The 25,317-nt window shown below is 47.2% G+C and overlaps 1 protein-coding gene across 1 annotated transcript in view; it reads right to left on the minus strand.

The window, feature by feature from the left end:
- Positions 1-25,317, minus strand: part of LOC119435984 (plasmanylethanolamine desaturase-like) — a 128,549-nt gene that overhangs the window by 70,461 nt on the left and 32,771 nt on the right. Inside the window, exon 2 of the mRNA XM_037702702.2 lies at positions 1,590-1,709. Coding sequence (XP_037558630.1) covers positions 1,590-1,709 — 120 coding nt within the window. The remainder of the gene's footprint in view (positions 1-1,589; positions 1,710-25,317) is intronic.

Raw genomic sequence — 25,317 nt, forward strand, 5'->3', positions numbered from 1 at the left:
ACCATAGCCTGTACTATATGGAAGCGGCGGGAACACTGCTTTCCGTGAAAACCACGCGCATCACTGAAAAAAATACGTACAAAAAAAAAAAAAAAAGCATTCCACAAGTTTTTTTTTTCTGTTTCTTATTTTGGAAACAATTTACGCGGTGAAATCAAAGTAGTGATATGTGGCGGCTACAACAAAGCCGCCGGAGCGTGGCATGCCCAACGATTTCTCGCTTTTACAGAGATTTAAATCAATACTCTCAAATGCATTTTCACGACCAATGTTTCACGTTACTGATGATCGCGGTTGCATTAATATTTTTTCTGAGCGAAAGATAGAAAATAACTTCATCTTTACCTTCAAATCTAACTCATAACTGGCTTTTTTTTTTTTTCCCTTTTACAACTTTTACATATGGCAGAGGAACACAGTGCCAAACACGGAGTTAACATTTGGATTGCTTCGTGCGTGTATTCGTTTTATTAACATCACTCTGCTAGCAAATTAAATATTCTTAATTAAAATGCTCCGCCGTTGCTGTCTTATAGTGCTTCATCGGTCAATGTGTTACTCTGCCAGCAACGCGCTCCTGTCCGCGCTTAAGTAACCAAGGAATTAAGGCCTCCTCCTGCCGTACACGGCACTCCCAATCTGCACGTGGAAATGCAATTTAAACGGACGCGTAAGAGAAAGATAAGCTCACCTCAGTAGCAATACCAAAGGAGCCATTCCTACCGCAAGAAAAGGCTTGGTTAGCCAGAAAAGGCGCAAGAAAGAAAGGACGGGTATATAGCGACGCCGCCTTGAGAAGTTCCCGCACCTGCAGTGTTGCGGAGTTCCATTCCACTCCATTTGCGGAGAATGGCCGATTCCCGCTAATTCCACTCCTTTTAATTCCTCGGAATGGCGAGGGTTGGACCAGTCCCATTCGTGGAGGGGCTGAGCTCATGCATTCCATTCCAGTAAATGAAACGATTTCTCTACAATTGTTTATGATACGTCCCTCTTTGCCTGCGTTATAAGTAATCCTCTTTGCGTCCCTCTTTGTGTTAAAAATAATGTTATGTGCTACTTTTTTGCGCAATAACGAACACGCTTCGTGGCCTGGAATGTGGAACGATTCTGGAATCATTCCAACTCCGAAGCTCGCACTCCGCAACTTTGCACCGCCCCATGCTCTGTCACGTCATGGATTTTGACGGCGTCTGCTAGAGCCTATAGTTAACTGCTTATCGGTAAGAAAGGACTATACTGTGATCTAAAGGAGCCAAAGATTGAATATGGCAAGTTTCAGAAACGTTTACTGAGCCAACGCGCCCCAAATACGTTAACAAATACATTGGGATCTGTGACGTCACATCGACGCATCGGCTCTGAATGGGGTTTCGGCGCAAAATTAAAAAAAGATGGGACTTTCACCTTTATTTTTTATTCTATACTAATCACCCTAATATATTGAAATTAACGAAAGCAGAGTCTTTGAAAGAATACTTTACCAGACTAAACTGATTGCTTTTTTTTTTTTTTGCATTTATATAGTGTCCCTTTCAAATGGTAAACCAGGGCGAGATAGACGGGGTGCATGCGGACAGTCGTCTTACGTGCGGCGGCGATGATGGTGCTCCAGCGGGACGCCTGAAAGTACAGCAGCAGCTGGGACAGGTTGTAGCCCATCAGTGTAAGGCACACGGCGATGCACACCGTCTCCTGGGTGCGCTTCCCTGCGAAGCAAACCACACTTGGAGTTACAAAAGCGAAGAAGGCCGCAAATCCAGACGCGGTTCGGGCTGCCGGTCGTGATTGCTACAACAACCGCATGTTCCACACCCGACAAAGTGCGCAGGCGTCAACTGACCACGTGCAATGCGGTACACGTGTGTATACGCTGCGACCACCGGCGGACTAAGCTCAGTAAGTTCACTTTTCCCTAGGCGAAGCGTCTCGGAGAAAAAAAAAAAATCGGTCGAGGCGGTGATGCCTATAGATGCGCGTCCCTCGATTTCATACGGCAACCAGGTACACTGCTTCACAAAGGCCTGATGTATCCGCGTCTATACGGTGCCTTCCATGCAACCTAGAAGCCGGCAGCACACCCTAAGGAGTAGAATGGCCATGCAAAAGGTATTTAATATATTAATATACCTTGCCAAGAGACCCCCCCACCCCCTTTATCTCAGTGACACACGCAGATCTAAAGGCGTTCAAAGCCAAAGTGTTCACGTGCGTTCATGCAGCACTTGGCGCTTATCGCACACCAACGCAGTCAACAACGAACGCGCTCCGACAGAGGCCCGTGGGGACAGAAGCCACAAGACTGTATACGGGACCCCCTGAGGTGTCGGCGCTGCACGCCTGAATATTAAAGGGCACAGCACGCTCTTGTTCCCCGACAACAGCGCGCGCTCGCATGCCACCTGCCCAGGGCGGCGAGAGCGCGCGAAGCGCAGCCACTGACCTGGCGTGCTCGTCACCTTTACGCTGAACAGAGAAGGTGGTTAGCATTTACGCAGGCGAAAACGCCCTCGGCAAAGCATTTCATGTCCGGAATATTTTATACTCCTGGATACTGAAGTAATGCTACGTTGCTGTATACGACGCAGAGAACGGCCTTTGGGCGAACTTGATGCGTGCAATTCTAGGTTATACTTACTTTAAATAAAAATTCCCGCAGGCCTATAGGGGAGTCGAAAAAGAGGACTCAATAGGGCGGCCCTAGAACTGGTCCGGTATAGGCATATCGGTCGGATGCCCATATCCCCACCTCGGAAACACTGTACTGTAATGATTATCTAGTTGACTATACAATGCACTGGCGGTCCGTCCGCACTCTCTCTGACAGTTCCACATGTAGTAGGTGGCGGGAGCCTCACCTGCCCGCCGGGTGAGGCTCCCGTCTCCACTATGCAGTGACAGCGCACCCAGTTCGGTTGCGCCGCAGCTGCACTTTGAAGCCGGAACAGACCAGAGGCGTAACCCGAACTGAGCAAGGTGGAATCAGTATGCATATGGCTCTGCATGCTGTTGGACTGGCCTACGTGTTTTGTCCACTGTTTGACGTTACTAGACATGGATTTAGGGACCAAGGAATTTTATGGCTTCGACATTAGGGAAGGCCTGTGACTTTACCTTCAGGTTCAGGCCGTCTGTCTAGTTTACTGCGGGTTATGTTTTCGCAGGCGCTCATGTTCTGGATTTTTCGGTGGAATAATTATATATAGGCCGAGCGCTTCGGTGTACCCATGACGGATGTTTAACCCTTGCTGACGAGCATGTCTATATGCCGTGAGTCGTTCAGATGAGTGGTCCAAAGTGTAACGCCATCTGGCGTCCAACCTCCTCGCGCACAACTTAGAAGGTGAAACTAATCTTTTATAGATGAGAGACTGGAATATATTTTTATAACTTGCGAACACTTTCTCCACCTCATGCAGGGTTCACTGTACGGTAAGATGTGAGAAAGGTGAAGGTGGGTAAGTTAATAGCATGGAGAGGAAAGGAGATGGAAAGGAAACGAAGTGGTTCACTGGTGCATATACATATACACGCTCCCAATGAGGAGCATTCGCTGCTGAATTCTTCATCTGTCATGGACGACTGGGAGTCATCTCTCGATCACAGGCCGTGGACCCGGTATACTTTTGACCACCGTCGAACAGGCTAGACCATTGCTTTGGACAAAGTTTACCCGTGACGTCCACAACAGTCGCTGCAAGGGCAGCTTTACAGCAATGTCTGCCTCGCGCGACCCAAATTATTGACGCAAACACTCTGGCAGCGGCCTACGGCTGGTAACTGAAGGACAAAAAACACAAAATTTGATCTACGGCGCGTTTAGAAATCGGCATGGTTTGTCACTCTGCTCAGTCGCACTTTTTGATGATCAAGGAATCCAAGCCTCGGTTTCAAATCTTCGGCGGCCCCCGCAACCTCTCTCAAAGCCTTGGCTGGTCTGTTTCATCCTTTTTGCAACTTTTCTGATACTAACCAAACCGATTCTTCACCTTCGCACCGACAATTCACCTTCGAGTCGCGACACGCGCCTCATTATCTTCCCGGCCCGTCCCGTAAGACATCACCACCGATCGGATCTCCCTTGAGGGCCTGAGGAAAGACTCCAGCCGAGCTGAAGAGATAATCACAACACGATGGTTGCACAGTGTGCCACGGTGGGAAAGAAGAAAGGAAAGAAAGAAAGTGTACAGCAAATAGGCGGGGGTGCAGGGAGGGCGATGTGCAGCAGGAGTTGCATTACGACGCAGTGTACCGAAAACCAAACTAAGCCGAGGCAGTGCGCGCCTCGGCAGCGGAGCGCGAGCGCGCACAGCCTTCGCGGAACGGCGCACACCGGCGATGGCGACACGCTCCGGCGCCCGGACACAGCTGCGCGGGCACGCCGATAGCGGGGGCGCCGGCCGCGCCTAGGTCGCACGCATGGTCCGGACAGTGCTTTTAATTAACAGTGAAAGAAAGAGCGCAGACACAAGGTGCACGACGAGTAAATGTCAAACCAAGCTGGCAGATAAAGGGACGCTAATGAGCTAAATGAGTATCTCGCGGAATTATTCTTTCAAAACTCTGTTTGCGATACTTTGGAGGACTTCGTCATTAGGGGGGGGGGGGGGGGGGGGGGGATTGAAAGCCAAGTTTTTTTTTTTTAATTTCGCGCCCAAACCACGGTGCCGATGTTATCAATGTGACGTAACATATTTCTTCCTATTTTCGCACAATTCCGTAACGCTTATGCAGGAAAACTTCCCGCACAAGTTTTCACCCTGAGGCCTGCCTGCTTGCTTTCGAACGCGATGTAATCATTCATAATTTATGAGCAGTTATCTAGCCCGGAGTAGACAGTGTCAAAATCCACGACGTCAAGGGGATATGGAGCTGGATGGCGTCGCCACCTGTAGTGTACATCTATAAAGATAAACAAATAAATTCACAGTCAACTGCATTATCCAAACACTACGTAGGTGTCGTTTTCCAGTGACCCAAGTTGGCGTCAAAGAGGTTCACTGAAAATCGGTACATGCCAACTGGCACATACCCACGGGAACGACCCGCATTTTTAGCCTGCACTATCTTGTGGATCGGCCCACGAAAACGGCCAGATACCTGTTACAGAAAACTGCCTTGAACTCGTCAAGAATGCTTCGCATTAAAACAATACTTTATACTAATTTTTATTGTCCCTTCAACACTTCCAAGATAACAAATGGGCTACATCAACCAAAAGCAGGTCATGCATATCCCCGAAAACAACGTTAGGATTGTAGTGAAGAGGAATGCCCAGCGCTTTAGCCACATCGCCAGTCATCCGGGAAGCGCGAGCTCGAGATTGCCTGAGCTGCTCTGGTTGAGACACGCTGCGAACGCTGCCTGCTGCTCTGTTGTCCTGTGTTCGCATTATATATATATATCAAAACGTTTATTAAAAATAACAGGTGTAGGGAGCGGGTGGGTGGAGCCCCTAGTCCAGGGCTCCACTGGCTTGAGCGGTCCGCCGTGCCTGGTCGAGGAGAGCTAGTTGCATCTCCCGATCCTCGCTGGCGAGCCAAGTCTCCCACTGCTCCTTTCCGGAAAGTTTGCCGGCTATTTGCGGTGTATTAATTTTGGGTGGCCTGTTCTGGCAATCCCACGTAATGTGGGCTAGAGTTGGCTGGCCTCCGCACCACGGACAGTGAGCGCTGTAGAATGTGGGGTGAATGGCATGTTTCAAATAAAGATTTGGATATGTGTGCGTCTGTATTCGGCGCCAGTCGTAAGAGTCCCGCCCGGATAGATCAGGGTGTGGTGGACTGTACTTTCGTCGCTCGCGCCGTTGGTACTCAAGGATGTCTCGCGGTAAGAAGGGTTTTTCTGAAGAGTGGTCGGCCGCTCGGTTGACAAAAGCACGAGCTGCGCCGTCCGCTCTCTCATTGCCATCGAGTCCTATGTGACCCGGGCACCAGATGATCATGTGGTTCTGCGTTAGGTTGGATCCTAATAGGTGAGTGGTGCTATGTGGTATCCTCCCGGTGAGGAATAATCTACATGCGACTTGGGAATCTGTAAGAATTATCGACGATTTTCCCAGAGCGTCCTTAGTTTTTATAGCTAGCGCGATGACTGAAGCTTCTGCGGTATTCGCAGATGCGACTCGAGCCGTGGCGCAAGTCAGAAGCCCTTGATCTGCGGCCGCTCCTACTACTGCGAGGGCGTACTTATAAGTATTGCATCGAGCGACATCTGTGTAGACCGTATCCGGATTTCTACCGAATTGCTGCATTAACTTGCGTGCTCGTGCACTTCTACGACCCCGGTGGTATTTCGGACTCATGTTTTTGGGGATTGGAGCTACTGTGACCTTTTCACGAAGAATTTTAGGTAGAGATTCCAGTTCTTCTCCCGCGTACTGTGGACAAGCGGGGTAACCAACGTGGCAGAGTAATGCTCTGGCAGTGGAGGTTATGTATTCCTAGGGCCACCAGACGTTCAGTGGAGGTTCCCTGTGGTAGGCCGAGAGCCGCTTTGTACGACGTTCTGATCAACGCATCTAGGGCATTTAGTTCAGTTTTCGTGGGGTACTGGAAAGGGAGACTATATGTGAGACGACTTAGCACAAAAGCCTGAACGAGCCGGATCGTCTCAGTTTCCTTGAAACCTTTTCGGTGATAAGTTACTCTACGAATCATGCGCATTAGATTCTGGTGGAGGTGCTGCGGTTTCCCCCAACCTGGAATCACGCACCCGAACTCTGCCGCCCGTCATGCCTGACGACCCCGCAGCCCGACATCCCCACCGTTTACTCCAGCCATCGTATGTGCCGGTGCCCAGCGTCAGCGGGATCCTGACATCTTCAGTGGCACCGATGAGAAAGACGTTGAAGATTGGCTGGAATCGTATGAACGCGCCAGCAACACTAACAAATGGGACGACACCCTCAAGCTCAACAACGCGATGTTCTATCTCTCGGGCGTCGCCAAGCTGTTGTTTAGAAACAATGAAGCCGATCTCCACACGTGGGCTCGCTTCAAAACCAGCATCGCAGACGTTTTCGGCCGCCCTGGCGTATACGCAAGCTTCGCGCTGAACAACGCCTACGCAGCCGATCCCAGCAAACTGGTGAAACGTTCACCAGCTACATATAGAGGACATCGTCGACCTCTGCCGGCGTGTCAATCCGACGATGGCGGAGGTGGACAAGGCACGTCACATCATGAGGGCATTTCCGACGATGCCTTTCATATGCTGCTGTCAAAAAGCCCTGACAGGTCATTGAGGTCCTTCTCAGGTCATTGAGCTTTGCCAGAGTTTCGACGAGCTCTGCAGGCGGCGTCTTCTCACACGGCGCCCACCTGTGTCCGATGAAAGCCTCGCGAGCCTGGCCGCGGCTCCTGACATGGACTCCCTGCTTTGCCAGATCAAAGAGTTCGTCCGTGCTGAGGTCGCTCGTCAGCTTTCGCTGCTGTCTTCAGCCACGTCATCACCCTCGCATTTACCGGCCAACCTTAGCCAGGTCATCCAAGAGCAAGTTTGCGCAGCTCTCCCTTCTGCCCGCGAGACTCCGCCGGTGCCGACTCCCGTTGCTTTTCCTGAGGAGCGAACACAGGACAAGAGAGCAGCAGGCAGCGTTCGCAGCGTGTCTCAACCAGAGCAGCTCAGACAATCTCGAGCTCGCACTTCCCGGATGACTGGCGATGTGGCTGCAGCGCCGGGCATTCCTCTTCACTACAGGATATATTGTTGGTGGCGGCTCCACCTCCCAATTCCCTTAGTATATCACTACGATGTCGCACACTGTGGCGACGATTGGCTGATGATTGATCAACGGGCATTAAGGTCAGAAAGGCGTCCATAATGGATCATAAGAGAGGCCGAAGTGAACAGCATCGGATTCTGAACGCTGAAGAATACGCCCAACTCTTCAAACCACCACCGTGGGAACCTAACCCGCGACATTGTGCTCAACGAAATTGCTTCAGAATGCCATAGTCACAGAGCGAACGCGTCAGATGACGATTGACCACGGTTAGTAAACCGCTAATTATTTATAGAATGGCATATCACACGAGGAAATAAAACAAAATTCCACCTGACAACTATTTCACTTTCGTTTAACTAGGAAAAAGAACACAAATCCAAGAAATCTGGGACCTTGCGTATATAGGTAGTACAGGTGCCAAGGTTCCGCTTGAGAGATCGAAAAAAAAAAAAAGGAAGTTTCAAAGACGCACAAGAGAGACGCGCCAAAGTTCGCCCCCGAATTTTTCCAACAAAAATTTTAAGCGCGGTGCAGCGGCGGATGCGGTGTGGAGCAGTAGTAGAGGGACTATGGTAGTAGTAACAACTTTATTTATCCTTTTTACAAGGAAAGGGGCAGCGGGGTAGAGGGGGGAAGGGGTCCTACTCGAGGTAGTCCTCCGCTACCCTCTCAGCCCACCCCAGGATGGCCTCCTGAACGTCGGGCCTGGAGCTGCGCAAGGCAGCCCCCCACTGCTCCTCACTAGTAATGAAATTTTTAAGGGGAGGGGGTAATGGGCGTTGAGGGCATCCACACATTATGTGGTCGAGACTGGCCTTGGCCGCTGAGCAGAAGCGGCAGGCCGGGGAAGGGTAGAGAGAAGTGTGAATGACGTGTAGAAAGTGAGGCGAGGGAAATGTGCGAGTCTGTAGCTGCCGCCACAGGATCTCGCGTTTACGTGGAGAATTACGTGCCAAGGGAGGAAATGTCAGACGATCGAGTGTATAATGTGCACAGATGTCGTGGAATGTGAGAAGGCGATCTCGCGCGGAAAACGGCCTCTCGAAAGCAACGATTTGCGACTCACCTAATGCCCGCGCCCGGTCCGTTAATCCTCGGGCGCTGGCGTGAGCCACCTCGTTGCCGGCGAGACCCGCGTGTGCTGGGGTCCAAATCAGGCCTACGTCTTGTGTGGGAGGGTGAGAGAGGGTTAGGGAAAGGGGTTGCCATGACACCCTGCCCGCTCCGAAATTGCTGATGGCTGTTTTTGAGTCGCTGACAATGACGGATGAATTTGGAATAGCGAAAGCCATGGCTATGGCCGCCTCCTCCGGAGAAGAAGCATGGACAGAGACCGCCGTAGCTAACCGGCCTGAGAATTTATTACTGAGAGGGCATATTTGGAACCAGTGTTATATTCGGCGGCGTCGACAAAGAGCACGTCGGTTGAATTGGAGAATTTTCTGTGTAGGGCATGAATTTTCTGTGCATGAAGTCGACTGGCCTCAGTGACCGACTGTGAAGTGTTGGACAACTGCACATGTTCATACTGCGAGTACTTTCTTCCCTCTCTCTCCTTTCGTTTCATCCCTTTAATCCCCTTCCCCCGTGCAGGGTAGCAAACCGGACGTGCGTCTGGTTGACCTCCCTGCCTTTCCTTTCTTCTTTTTCCTCCTCCTCCTCCTCCTCCTCTGTGTAGGGCCTTGGCACTTTGCCTCCTGCGTGGGATGTGATGTATAGGGCGCATGTTTTCAGGGAGTCGTGGTATATGTGTAAATTCGCGTGTATGTGGTGTGGAATGGTGTGTTTGGGGTGATTGAGAGACGGTGGAGAAATACCTAAGGAGTTAAGAATGTGTCGTCCTGTTTTCGACTTGGAAAGACGGATGTGTTGGGAGGTGAGATGGGCTTCCACGAGCTCGTCGAGGGTGTTGAAGGTACCGGTCTGCATGAGTCGTTCTGTGGACGTGCGTAGTGGGAGGCCTAGGGCGAATTTATTGATTTTACGAAGGAGGGTGTTGACCTTGTTAGTCTCCTTTCTGAGAAGGTGTAAGTATGGGAGTGTGTAAGTTACCTTTGTGATGACAAAGGCGTGTATTAGTCGGAGAAGATCATTTTCCCGCAGACCGCCGTGTCGGTTGGACACGCGGCCGAGCAGTCTGAAAGTGTTGCCGACGGTGGGGTGGATTGGAGTGTCTGGAAGGTGTGCGTGTTGTGTCGATTGCTCTGAATATGCAGACCGAGAACCCTGAGCTTGTCTACCCTGGGGACATGTTTGTTGCCGAGGAGGATGTGGATTTCGGGAGTGTGTCTACGGTTCCCGGTGTGGGCAGGAAGGAGAAGGATTTCAGATTTCTCGGGGGAACAGACGAGACCCATGCGTCCCGCAATGGCCTCCACCTTATCGGCGGCGGCCTGCAGGACGTCTTGAATCTCACCGTCTGAGCCACCTGTGACCCAGAGGGTGATGTCGTCCGCGTATAGGCAGAAGTTCAGCCCTGGGATGGTCTTAAGGGAGCGTGCAAGGTGGAGCATGGCGAAATTGAAGAGCAGGGGAGATAGCACGGACCCCTGGGGCGTGCCAAAGCTCCCAAGGTGATAGGTGGGGGATTGCTCCGCGCCAATAAATATTGTCGCGGTGCGGTTGGAGAGGAATGCGGTAATGTAATTGTGGATCCTTTCGCGTACCCCAAGAAGGTTTAGCTCCCGAAGTATGACGCAATGATCCACATTATTAAAAGCGCCATGAAGGTCAAGACCCACAATTGCTTGTGTGTCGTGAGTAGGGTTGGGTGTCAAGATGTCGTGCTTCAAGCGAAGCATAACGTCCTGGCACGACAGGGAGCGGCGGAATCCCACTATCTCTGATAGAAAGAGGTTGTTGTCCTCAATATATTTATTGAGGCGGTTGAGGATAATGTGTTCGAAAATTTTGCCAATGCATGAGGTGAGTGAGATTGGTCTGAGGTTTGACGTGTTTACGGGTTTGTGAATAAAGATGACTTCGGCATCCTACCACGAGGATGGAAGAGTGCCAGTGTCGAAGCAGTGGTTGAAGTATTTTAGTTTGTGAGTGCCTTGACAGAATTGTCGTCCAGGTTTCGGAGAATTTTGTTATTTATCTGGTCGGGGCCAGGAGCGGAGGTCGTGCAGAGGTTAGCCAACGCGTGGCGCACCTCGGCTTCTGTGATCGGTGTATCAAGTGTGTGGAACCTCGCGTTTTGAAGACCAGTAACAGTAGCGCCGTGCACGGGTGGCCGGGGAAGAAACAACGCTGTCGAATGTAAGGATAAGAGTACTGCGGTGCTATATGGTTGTGCAAGAAGCGCATCAAGAAGCTCATCAAAAAAACAGAACGAACATTTTTTCCCCCTCGGAGTTCGACGTACAGTATACGATGAAGTTCTCGGTAAGCTGTACCGTGTCGAAGTAGAGGGGCGGCGACACGTGCGCTCGCTCACCATGCGTCGATACGCGTTTTCTAGCGTTACATATGTGCATACAATGCGTGCGCATAGAGGTGGACTTCCGTCAAGTCCGATGCGAACGTGGGCATTAAATGCTGAACATGTCCCTGTCCGTCACAGAGAGATCACCCGTCCTTAGCTTCGCGATAGTACAATTACTGAAGAAAGAAAGATTCAATCAGCGGACTCCCACCGATTGGCCCGACGCGAACCCATTTATTGCGACAGTAGCACGCTTATGCTACAGCAGTCACTGCATACCGCGTTCTGAAGAACAACTTCTTTGCAACGTGCACAACCTCGTCCGCTGCTGTGTATGGCCCTAATGCGGTCTCCGAAGTACACGCACAGACGCCACCGCTTTCGGAGTCTGTGAGCGGCACAAAACCCCGCGTGCACAAATTACCAAGCGCCCAAACTGCGCGATAGCGCTGCTTCCTTTTACTGCGCAAGTCACTCACATTCAAGGTAGCAAAGTGAAATGAAAGGGCGCCTGTCATGGTTTGTATGCTTGCTTGCTCCTCATTTCACGGCGCTTACCCACTACGAGGGATTGGCTAAGAACCCGGCAGTTAAATGGAAGGAGAGAGAGAGCGAGAAAGAATGCAGAGAAAGGCAGGGAGGTTAGAGGTAGTTCCGGTTGGCTACCCTGCACATGGGGAAGGAGTAGGAGGATAAAAAGAGAAAGAGTGAAAGGGGGAGAAAGAGAGACGAGCAAAAACAAACCGCGTACACTATGGAGCGGTAGGGGGCGGCGTTCTTAATGTATATCGTGAAGGCCCGTAGGCCGCAGGAACTTAGAGAAAGTAAGTCAGGGTAAGGTAGAAAATTTTTGAGAATTAAGAAACAGACTAACTTGACAGAGACTGAATTTTTTAATTAATACACATAAATAGCAAATTTGGCGGTATTGAAAATAATTTAGAATACACGATCAGCGATTTGACGAGTTATCCAATTATTCCAGCAGAATTACCACAGTATCCTCCTGGCGTCACAGAGATAATCACAAATGGCCACGCAGATGTTCCTGTGGCCCAATATTGAAACCCCCAAGGTGAGAACATTTTGAGCACTTAAAGAAATGCCTAATTTTCGGAATGAAAGATCGAATTTCTTCCTGTGATTTGTAAATCGACGACAGGTTAGTAGAAAATGGTCAATGTTTTCAGGTATGACATAGAGGGGACGGTGCCAGACCGGACCTGTACAGGTAAATATTTAACGGTAGGATGCGACAGCGTAATCTTGTAAGGGAGAGTTCCAATTTACGCGTGGGGCACCATTTATTGACCAATGAAAAAAAAAAACGCAAATGGTTAAATTCCGGTGTTGAGATTTTCAGTTTTAAAGAATCTTGGAATTGAGAAAATTTTCTAAACCTGTCCACAGGGCCATAAGCTGAAGAATAGGCATAATTGATATAACTAGCAATCGCACAAGTCGTAAGTTTGGAGGGATTAATGATTTAAATGTATTCATTACAGCAGTATATAAAGATGAAGTGTGTGCGGTGTATACTGAAAGTGAATCGGTCATTATAAAAAAATGAATGAAATTGTGGGGTTTGATGTGCCAAAATCACAGTGGGGAACTCCGAATTAATTTCGACGCGTGGTTCTTCAATGTACACCCAATGCACGATACACGGGCGCTTTTGCATTTTGAGCCCAACAAAATGCGGCCGCGCCGCCCCCTCGAGCTTAGTAGCGCAGCGCGATATAGCTACTACGCCACCACGGCCGGGTCAGTCGCTAATAATTTAAATGAAGTTTTCGAAGAGCTAAAACAATAGCTAACGGTTCAGCCTGAAATACGGGTGTAAAATCCGGAACGCGTAATGTCTCAGATAATGGATAATGACTCAGAGAAAATACTCACTCACCGTTTTCTCCTCACTCATTGGCGCATCAGTCGCGATTACATTATCTATTCCCAATTGCGTTAAATGATCTTGTAACATGCCATTTAAGTATAGTGGGCAAGAGTTTAACATTAAATGGATATGTTATATGTATAATCAAATTCAATCTGTAGTTTAGGCAGGGGCTTGTCTGGGCAAATGACTCGCGCATATTTTATGGCGGTTCTAGCTAGCTCAGCTTGCACAAATAGAAACCGAGGTCTATACAAACGCGGGACCATGGCTCACCAAAAAATGCCCCCGTTTCACCAATAAATAAACACTGTGATCGTCTTAATGAGGATTCGTAAATGTTTAATTATATTTTTAGTGTTTACGGTTATCTTTTTACTGCGGAACCTGCAGGCAAGGGTAGGCAGTCGTGCTTCTTGATATATGCAAAAAATTTAGGTAAACCAAGGCGATTCTGAAGAGCCTCCCGTTCTAGAAGAACAAGGTGGTTGATCTTGTACGCTGGCCCACCAGAGAAGAGAACGCACCCAAACTCCAGTATCGGTCAAATGTGCATGCGATAAGTCATGATGAGAGTGTACCTGCGTAGAACAGAGCGGTGTCGACCGAGTTTGCTAATTATGCCAACAGCGCGCGCTGCCATGTGATTTCGCTAGTTCAGTTTTGCATTATATATTACACCTATATATTTGATAAAGTCAACTTGTGGAATTGTTTCTTGACAGTATTGGAGAGAGATATTAACCGCTACATTCAAAGGAAGAACAATCAAGGTACTTTTGTTAACATTTAGCGACATTCGAATATTCGCAAACCAAGCTTCACGTGTTCCTAAATATGATTGCAGTGTTTTTTGCAATGAGTGAATGCCACTTGCAGACGCTAAGAATACCACATCGTCTGCATAGACATACACTTGTTGTAGCACGATTTAGAATTGAACTTCATGAAACGTTAAATAAAATGGGAGAAAGGATAGAACCCTGGGGAGCTCTCTTGATTGAGTATATTTTGATTGAGTATATATTCCTATCTTTGAAAATGCATATATAAAATTTAAATATAACGAGAAAATCCAGGGTCACTAAAGCTGCATACTGCCGTTGTGTCGAGCTAGTTTAATGCGTCTCTCTAAATCGACAAGTACGCACCATATCGAGTATCCTGGTCTAAATCCAGTCTGAAGTGGGCTCTAAAAAAATTCCGTGATACGAATGTCCTTTCTATTAGTTCCATAACATTAAAAGTTAGTGCAATTGGCTTTATTTTCCCGCTCCTTGTTTTTTCTCCAGTCAAGAGGAATCGAAGCGTTCATAATGGAGGCCAAACAATATTTTCAACGTGCCTGATGCAATGCCATCTGGACCTGGAGCTGAGCCAGGGAGCAGCCAAACAACGTGCGCAATCTCTCCAATTGTTACCTCGATAAAATAATTCCTGGACAAAGGCCCTACGAAGTTTATCTGTAGCTCAGTTGTGAAGCGCTTTTCTAAACCTTTCGCAATTTTATCTGATGATTATAACGATTCTTTTGACGACATAACTGAATAATATTTATGGGCGCTGGAATAGCATTGCGAGAGCGAAGAAACCTAAACAGTGCTTTTTTATTACCACTCTTCTATAGAAAAGTATAACGTTTTTCATCATAATTACCCTTCGCCAATGAAATTGTTTCTTTAAACACACATGCAGTATACTTTTAATTACTCCAATTAGTAGGGCATTGGTTCAAAAAAAGTTTCTTCCACGCAGCTTTTCGGCGTCTATAATCTCGTGCGCAATCAGTATTTCACCAGGAACAGCTAGTACCCCCTTTTGTTGATGTTATGAATAATATTTCAAGAAGCAGGCCTGCCTACTCTTCTAATGCGATGTCATATCCTAGCAGTACAAACATTCCTAAAGATGTATGCATCTCCACAGAGGAGGTCACAATGTTTTTTTTATTATTGAATCGGCATCATTTTTTAACCATCAATGGTCTCGCTCACGTTGCCCTCAAGTTGTTTCCGTAAAAAAAAGAAAAGACACTATTGGACCTATTAAATGTTCACCTATGCGAGGTGTTCTTACTAAATGCTTCTGTTCCAGTCGCTAAAATTGAATTTGATGATATTTTCCCAAACAATGCTAAACATTTGCCCTATCAATATCTGAATGGTATTTTGGAAGATTACCTTACACACCTAGATACAATTAAAGACCGTGATAGCGACTGATGCTTCCATCTGTGAAGAGAAGGTAGGTGTGGGCATTGTATCACCATATCTAAATTGGTCTCTTTCCATTCGACTACCTGACTTCCCACCTATCTTTCCGGCGGAATTATTGGCAATTGTTTTAGATTAACACAAATTACCATCATCTCTGTCATCAGCCGTAATTTTAACTAATTGTCTGTCTGTACGTTCTTCGCCTTAACCACGCCCAACGTCAAATTCATTAGAAGCAGTCTATTCTCTTGTCCCAAAACACTTACGTCTCGTTCGTTTAGTGTGGGTGCCAGGCCAGAAAGTCCTAGCCTTACATGAACAAGCTGATGCACTCGCAGTAGCATCCCGTGATGGTTCTGTAATCCCCATTTTACCGACGTCAGCATTCCTCACTGCGGCGCGATTAAGAAAATATACTACTACAAATAACTTCGCCAAATCATCGTTGTCAACATCTGATTTCCCGCACCTCAATTTTCCTTGAAACAACAAATGGCGCTCCACTAGAAAAATTTAAGTAACGATTACGAGACTACGGTGCCGAGTCCCTCCTCAGGTCTGGTCTGGCTATACATCTTATGTGTCAAATTTATGCAACGAGAGTGAATCTCTACAACACTTCTTTTTAACATGTCGCCGGTTCATTACATAAAGGAAAATATTTTTGGAAGAACTCTTAAAAAACATTGGCTTGAATTTGACTCTTCCAGTACGTCTTTCCTTTGAGGCTACGGCACTGGATTATAGCCACAGGAGCGTTTGTGAAGCTCTCAGCAACTTTCTGCACGATACAAAAATAACTGCATGCTAAAATTGTTCTTTTTACTTCTTATGCTCACATAATTTTACTGTAATATTTAGATATTTAATCACTCATATATGTAACAGTAGACATTTTAATTCACATTTACAAGATACTAAATTTATTTCATCGTTTCTTCCCCAAAAAGTGATTTCTTTTCACCGCCCGATTCATGGCCGATCCCTCAGAGTGGATTGCGCCACTTCACTAAGGAACTAGAACAAGCTTCCATCTCGCAGTTCGAGACGATCATAGCTGGAAAAGCAACGCACGTTTCAGCAGATGTGGGGGACGGATCTCTCAAAGTGCGGCTAGAGTTAAGATTTCTGATAAGCAGACAAGAGTTCACTACTGCTGGGCATTAACTTCGCAACTGTAACATGTTTACCCTAAAGTGAATAATTAAAGTTAATTAGTAACTTCTTAAAAACTACTGGAATATTGCAATTTGTCTTGCAGCTAATTAATTTCTGGCTCTTTCAGGAATCCGCATGTGGTGCATGCTTACTGAAGGTCACTTTAAAGGTCATTCAGTCACATACAGAAGCTTGCGCCTTTCCTACTGCCACTCTGACATATTCAGTTTTCATTAAACTCCACATGTCTCCCACTGCCACTGAGTTGCGTCCGCTCGCTGTCGCAATTCGTCGCCATGCCCAACACACGTGAACGCACACACGTACACACAGAGAGAGATGCTTTTCGTTTAAGCAAACATCGGACATCCTCTTCAAACCGACACGCACGTCGGTAAATCTTGTTCATTGTCAGTGCCTGGCCGGTTATATCCTCCCCGTCTTCCTCTTCATTCCTCGGCATATCGTGCCGGTTAAGAGGCGCCGTCGTATTGAAAACGCTACGCGCATTCGGGATCGATTTCTCATTGTAGCATGCGCAATGCTCCAATTAAACTCACTCTGAAGCGCCAGGACAGCTGCTTTACTGCTTGAAGAGCGACGCACGGCGCCCTGGGGCTCCAGACGGACACGATGAAAAAGCTCTGCCGTTAGGTTCGCGCGTCAAGGACCTAATGGAAGAGAGCGGCACGGCATTGAAGTTCTGTACTGCGCGGGACAAGTCACCTTGAGTGGTCAGCTGCCACCGCCTCGCCTTCACCTCACCCTTCATTTCTTGATTATACCTACTTAGAGCTTTCCTACACACGTTTCCGCGTTGTACTCCCCGGCGTGTAGTAGTTATATTGTGTGCATTCTGCATTGAACAAGACAGCTACAGTGTCTGTGTAAAGCTTCCAACTCAATGCAACCTATTCATCCTGTAAGCACAGCGCTCTGGTGGCATAATATTATACTATTTCCGGATTATCAGTCCATGACATGGCGGCGCTCCTTCGCACATATGGCAAAGAAGAAAGGTACGTCATACCACGAAACATATTGACCACCGCCTAGAATTGACCGTCGCGAGTGCATACCACTTTTCTTTTTTTTAGTTTTGCTTAGCTCTGCGAAAAAAGTAGCCGGCGCCAATAACGGTGCCAAGCTCTCCTTTAATTTCATATTAAAGAGAAAGACAACAATCATTCGTTCAATGACGACGCTCGCGGTCTTGTTTAAAGTGTTGAAGTGTTTACGGCGAAAGTGATTGAATTTAGTGGAGTAAAACTATAGAACAGTTTACCACTTGAATTTACCACAGTTTACCAACTGGCTAGAAATTTTAGCTTCTCATCCAAATATTTAACAGGTGGTTTATGAATCAGTTTAAAATGTGTTATCTTGTGTACAAGATGTCGTGTTTTCATAATGCTGAAAATGTGGAGCGTATTTATTTTGAATACTGCTGCTTTCAACCGAGAGCATAGCAGGAGGGCAATACAAAAAGTCAATACAAAAAGTCAATACAAAAAGTCAATACAAAAATAGGAAACGTTTACAAATAGACAAATATGCAATTACCAAGTATAATGAATGTAGTATTCAAGTAGTAGTATACGAGTAAAATGAATAAAATACTCATTTTGTGATCTTGCGGTAGCAATCTTTATAACTATCGGCTTGTAAAAAGCAAAAGTTAAGCATACCGAAAAACCCCTAAGCGGTTTCTTTCCATGAAGATATCTGTTGTGGGTTCAATGTTCCCGAGCTCAAGTAAAAGCGAGCGGACCACGTGACCAGGCGTTCTCGCGCAGCGATGTTAGTGCCCTCAAACATGCTTCGAACGAATTATCGCCGCTGCACGAAGACAGGATGCGTGAATAGGCCGTAAGCGACGGTGATGGATCGATCACAACCATCTTGACCTCCCATTTTGCCCAGACAACTTGCCTGCTAGAGCGATGGGGCCACGACAGAAAGCGATAAAGAGCGCGTGGAAACTTGCGATGCTCTGCCAGTGTGTCTGCTGACAGTGTTTATTAAAACCCGAGGAAGCGAGAAGAAAAAAAAAAAAAAAGAGAGACTGAGTTGCTCAAGAGGACGCTGAACAATATTGAGTTGGTAGCATTTGCGCGCACCTCCCTTTTTAAAGCTTTGGCACATGTTAGCTGAAACACCCTCTACTTAATTTGCTATACAGTCCAACTATCTGTATAATGAGGCTGTATGCCTCATTATTGCCGACTTAAATATTGAATCTTGAATTGAGAAGCCTGGGCGACCTATGGCGGAGCTGCCACAACAATCACTTAAATTGAACAAGGTGGAAGAAACAGCTCGAACAACAGAAGACGCGAGAAGACGGGACAGGTAGGGCGAGACGTGAACGACCTTCTTGTGCCTTTTGTTCGCGCTGCTTTTTTTTTTTTTTTTCAGCATATTCAACGTTTACCAACTTGCTCAGTTGGTAAACGTTGGAAACAGTTCACTTCTATTCATTTGAGCACGCACTATGGCGTCCAATTTCTGTCACGCCATGATGATCGCAGTCTTTTGGCACGCGTCGTCGTACGCACAGATGAACAGACGGCCGTATATCTAAAGGGGCCGGAATAGCTGTGGTATTGGGCAGTTTGTATTCAGTTACGGCTGGTTGCGCATCATCTGCATCGCAGCGTGGGTCGACGGGATGGCTGGAAGCCCGTGCTCCACAGAGAACCCTGCCATGCAGGCTACGACGTGAAGCAGCAGCCGTACACGATCATCCGCACATCCACACCGCACTATTAAAGCCCACGGTGAGCGGACGCAACAACATACTGTCGCGAAAAAGATATACGTGCATGAATACTTTTCTCGCAGTGCCGTCAACAAGGTCTATATGCAAACATGGTAATGAAGCTTACATGAAGCCCATACGTCCAGAACATGGCGTATTGATAACGCTGATCGATTATTGCAACTGACATCCCCGTTGACTCGAGGTGGCAACAAATAGTCGCCTAACCTGCGTGAGCTAATTTAATTAGGATTTACTGTATTGCAATCTAGCAATTCTGCCTATTTTCCTATCTTGTAAAGTTACCTATCGTACGCATCTCTTCCATGCTTATTTTTTACCACTACTGGTTCCATATCAACAGTATTACTTCTGGTAGTGCCATCTTTCTTGGCTTCTCTGCGTTCTTTAGACACCTAGCTCTTTACGCTCTTCTACAGCATTCGGTTTACTGGGCTGATATTTCGCACAAAAGACCACAAATATGACAAGGATAGAGAAGTGCGAAAGTCCATTTCATTGCCTTTTGTGGGAAATACCAGTGCTGCAAACAGAACACTGTCGTCGTACCAGCTAGCCCCAGTCGAAGCCCTGTTGAACGTCCCTTCTACAGCTTGTTTATATTTCCTTGTTCCACCACCTTCGTACCCGCCGTGGTTGCTCAGTGGCTATGGTGTTGGGCTGCTGAGCACGAGGTCGCGGGATCGAATCCCGGCCACGGCGGCCGCATTTCGATGGGGGCGAAATGCGAAAACACCCGTGTACTTAGATTTAGGTGCACGTTAAAGAACCCCAGGTGGTCCAAATTTCCGGAGTCCCCCACTACGGCGTGCCTCATAATCAGAACTGGTTTTGGCACGTAAAATCCCATGATTTAATTTTTTTTCCACCACCTTCGTGGTTTCCTCTTTCCACACCAACGCTTCTTGAACCTCGTTTACATGATCGAGCTCCTGCTGCATGCACTCTACTGGTTCCTTGTAATCGCAGATCCCCTAGAAAGAGCCTGTACGTATTTTCTTCACTATGCATTTCGCGATCACAGCTATTTATTTCCCATTTGTTTGTTTGTTTGCATTCTTTTTTTGCTATTTTATTTTTGTTTCCCTTCGTGCGTCGGTATCTCGCCCAAAGTTGACGTTTATGATCGCTACCCAAGCTGTCTTTTCCTTGTTGGGATTATGTAGCGGAGCCAGCGCCACCTAATTGCGCGGCGAACGTGACGCAAATTTCGCCATTTTCTTCAGCGTGACATCATTTAGGCGGGAACGTTTCTTTATCTCGTGGAAAAGAGCTACTCTGAGTTACGCCATTAAGGAGTACATGGATTCGACTCCCACTAGTCCTGTTTCCCCCTATAGGTAAGCTGTTAACGCTGCTGAGCCGAAAGTCGCGAACAGATGGAAGTGAAGACATCATTACTGGGATCATCAAGCTGCAGCTTGAATCAATTGAAGTCTGTGTGTATTGAGCATACATCTGAACTGATCCAATACACAACGATTCACCTTCGATAGCTCTCGAAAAACGAAATCAACCTTGCCGGCAGTCGCTCGCGATCTTTCAAACAAGTTACACGAGTTGTCGGCGAAGCATCATGCCCATGAACGACGCCACACGACGGACGGCGGGCGCCTCAGGTATTTTTTTTATTGCCATAGCAATAAAAGCGGATTTCTGCCGTCGCCGTGAGGTTCCGTATAAAGTGCAAGGGCGATAAAATCGTCGCCGCGCGTCGTATGCTGTTTGTGCGAGTGAAAGCGCGCGAGGGACACCCGCTTTCAAGGAGAACGAACGCACGGCGGAGAGCAAACACGACGTCTTCCGTCGTGAGAAAGGCCGTGGGGGGATGGGAGGGAGGAGGGGAGGCGACGTTTAGCTGCGGCACCAAATGCGCATCTTGCGACCGGGCGCAAGAGGAACTGGCGACTCAATCACCCACGCGAAAGGAGGAAAGCAGGAAGGCAGCGCGGGAGGGAAGGGGTGCGGCTTCTACTCTGCCAGCAACAGCACACTTGTACTTTACGCGGATCCGGGCTGTCGCGCGCACCGTATCTTGAAAGCGATCTCCACACAGCTTTGACCTTTGAAGTCGCTGTGGCTTCGCCGCTCAGTTTCCGTTGTAGCAATAGACCATACGAACCTTCTCTCGCTGCTTAAGCCACGCTTGCTCACGCCAGCGTTCTGACAGTGGTTTGTCTGCGGTCATCTAGTGTGATCTTTTCATGTTTGCTTGTGCCCTCTGACACCATGCTTGTTAATTCAGTTCGTAAGCGAATGTGTCGAAGTTTACGCAGCCGATAAAACTATCTTCACTCCGTATAGCTCTCCACTAATTTGCTATCACAGTTGATGCTACGCATTCGGGCGAAACTGCGACTTTTTTTTTACTCTTACTCGTACACGAACAGTATGAAACCGTGCGCAGCAAGATATATATATATCGCAAGATATATATATATCGAAGAGCTCTGTGTTGTACTCAAAGGCCCTATAGGAAGAAGGCGGCGGGGAATTGAACAAATTGGGGGGGGGGGGGAAAGAAATAAGCGGTCGGGCAGAATAAATTTTACAGATGAACCGACGCTACCAATGACTTGTTGCGTTTAACCTCAGATCACAGCTTCACGGACATATGCACAACTCGAGTCACAAGCACACTATTGATAACGTTACGTATAGCATACTGACCTGTACAGTGCCCAAAACAGCCAAGCTACTTTCATTCGAAATAGTGATGAACCGGATACAAAGGCTCCTTCTTTAAGTAGCGATGAAGTTAGAAGGGCCTTGAAAGACACGACCAGGGGAAAAGCTGCTGGAGAAGATGGAATAACAGTAGATTTAATCAAAGATGGAGGAGATACCATGCTTGAAAAGCTTGCGGCCCTTTATACACAATGCCTCACAACTTCAAGTATACCAGAGAGCTGGAAGAACGCCAACATTATACTAATCCATAAGAAGGGAGACGTTAAAGAATTGGAAGAATTATAGACCCATTAGCTTGCTTTCAGTATTGTATAAAATATTCACCAAGATAATTTCCAATAGAATCAGGGCAACACTTGACTTCAGCCGACCAAGAGAACAGGCTGGTTTCAGGAAGGGATATTCTACGATGGATCATATCCATGTCATCAATCAGGTAATCGAGAAATCCGCGGAGTAGAATCAACCTCTCTATATGGCTTTCATAGATTATGAAAAGGCATTTCATTCAGTAGAGATAACAGCAGTCATAGAGGCATTGCGTAATCAAGGAGTACAATGAGGCATACGTGAATATCTTAGCAAACATCTACAAGGATTCCACAGCTACCTTGATTCTCCACAAGTAGAAAGTTACCTATCAAGAAAGGGGTCAGGCAAGGAGACACAATCTCTCCGACGCTATTCACTGCATGCTTAGGAGTATTCAAGCTCTTAGACTGGGAAGGCTTAGGAGTGAGGATCAACGGCGAATATCTCAGCAACCTTCGGTTTGCAGATGACATTGTCCTATACAGCAACAATGGAGATGAATTACAGCAAATGATCGAGGACCTTAATCTCGAAAGTGTAAGAATTGGGTTGAAGATGAATATGCAGAAGACAAAGATAATGTTCAATAGCCTGGCAAGGGAACAAGAATTCAGGATCGCCAGTCAGCCTCTAGAGTCTGTAAAGGAGTACGTTTATCTAGGTCAATTACTCACAGGGGACCCTGATCACGAGAAAGAAATTTACAGAATAAAATTGGGTTGGAGTGCATACGGCAGGCATTGCCAAATCCTGACTGGGAGCTTACCACTGTTGTTGAAAAGAAAAGTGTACAATCATTGCATTCTATACCGGTGCTAACATATGGGGCAGAAACTTGGAGGTTAACAAAGAAGCTCGAGAACAAGTTAAGGACCGCAGAAAGAGCGATGGAACGAAAAATCTTAGGACTAAAGTTAAGAGACAGGAAGAAAGCGTTGTGGATCAGAGAACAAATGGGGATAGCCGATATTCTAGTTGACATTAAGCGCAATAAATGGAGCTGGGCAGGCCATGTAATGCGTAGGATGGATAATCGGTGGACCATTAGGGCTACAGAATGGATACCAAGAGAAGGGAAGCGCAGTCGAGGTCGGCAGAAAACCAGATGGGTTAATGAAGTTAGGAAATTTGCAGGCGCAAGTTGGAATACGCTAGCGCAAGACAGGGGTAATTGGAGATCGCAGGGAGAGGCCTTCGTCCTGCAGTGGACATAAAATATAGGCTGATGATGATTATGATGACGATGATAGCTTGGTCGCTGAAATGAGACTTTTCTCGAACTTGCGCCAAATAGAAAGTGTGATTTTATCAGTCTTAAGCCTCTGCGGAATTTTCAGCGGAACTTGAGTTTCTCAGAAAACCATTGAACTATTAGTGTGTTCTGAGGGAATCCGCACGGTGGAAGTGGTTTCATCGGGAGAAAACTTGTCATCCACCTGATTGCAAAAGAATGCTACAAACAGAATTCCATATACGAGTCCCTCGAAAATTAAATATAACGTGGCATAATTCTGTCTTGCTGTGGGAATCAAACATGGGTCTACAGCCTATATAGGAGCAGTCACTCCAGCCCGCATCTACCGGGGTAATGGTTACATCTAGCTCCTCTTAAAATGCAACAAATAACACTTGACACCAGACCAATGTCACGCTTCCTGATAAATGTTTATTTGTTCCATGCAACTTCAGCGCGCAGGACGAGAAAAGAAGGTAAAGAAAAATATCAAGTAAAGCTACGTGTGCAACAGTGACTGACCGAATCTGGCACGAGGTCCCGGACTCTATTTATGGACCAGGACGACGAATTTTGCATCCACAACGTGTCCTTCTCTAGCAATTCGTATATGGGTTTCCCTTCGTCATCTTCTCCTACAATCACGTAGACGATAATAAATCTTCCTTTCTGCCTGCCGCGCTGCCGGTCTTCGCAACGCCTACTACGTCCATGTAGTCACCGTATCGGCGTTTCACAGACGACTTATTGAATCTAAGCTAACTTGGACAACACCCATAACTGGCTCGTACACTTTCTGTGCTAAAGATTAAAAAAAAAATACTTTTTTCTCAGCGGGTAGGTATCGACGCCACGAATACAGATTCACACAACCACGAAAATTCTGTCGCATACGTCCTCAATTGTTTCACGAACAAAGCGTTCCTCAGTTGACAACTTTCGTGCTCCCCGTGGGACGGAGTTACATAACTTAGGTTCCAAGTACGAGGAGGCGCTGCACTGCTGAGAGCAAGCAAGCGCTTTTGTCGTGCGAATTTCAGCAAGCATTAATAACTGCGAGCCGCCGTGGTTGCTTAGTGGCTATGGTGTTGCGTTGCTAAGCACGAGGTCGCGGGATCGAATCCCGGCCTCGGCAGCCGCGTTTCGATGGGGGCGGAATGCAAAAAACGCCCGTGTACCGTGCATTGAGTGTATACGTTAAAGAACCCCGGGTGGTCCAAATTAATTGGTAGTCTCTCACTACAGCGTGCCTCATAATCACATCGTGGTTTCGGCACGTAAAGCCCCATATATATATATATATATATAACTGCGTGAGCAACGAGCTTCGGTAAGCTACGTACCATCAAGAATCACTTCTCAGAATATGCACAAGCAGTTGCCTTGATTCCAGACAGAACACGACAGCGCCACACGCCGATTCCCGTGAACGTCGAGCAATAAAAGCTTTGGCTGAAGCTTGCTAATGAAAGCGCGAAGATTACCGACGGAGAGACCCCAAATGCAACTTCCCGATAAAAACATTAAGGGTCGCTGAACGCGACAAATCCCTGCTTACTGGGTTCCTCAGGTATTGCAGGAGAAAAGCCGGAAGCTCGAGCGAAATTCGCGAGGAGCCAATCCTGAAAAAATTGAAGAGAAAAACAAGTTGCGTTTCTTCTAATCATGAATAAATTATGCTGCTAAAATATGAAAAAAAAAAAAACGGGTGGCGACGTCGCTCTGTAGTTTCCTCACCAGCCAGCCGTGACGTCATGAATTTTGAAGGCGTCTGCTCAGGCCTACAGTTATTTTTTTATCGGCAAAGATCAACTGCATTGCAGTGTAATGGATTGAGCCAAAGACTGAACACAGCAAAGCTCTGAAGCGGCCCG

The sequence above is a fragment of the Dermacentor silvarum genome, chromosome 1 (assembly GCF_013339745.2).
Source record: "Dermacentor silvarum isolate Dsil-2018 chromosome 1, BIME_Dsil_1.4, whole genome shotgun sequence".
NCBI lineage: Eukaryota > Metazoa > Arthropoda > Arachnida > Ixodida > Ixodidae > Dermacentor > Dermacentor silvarum.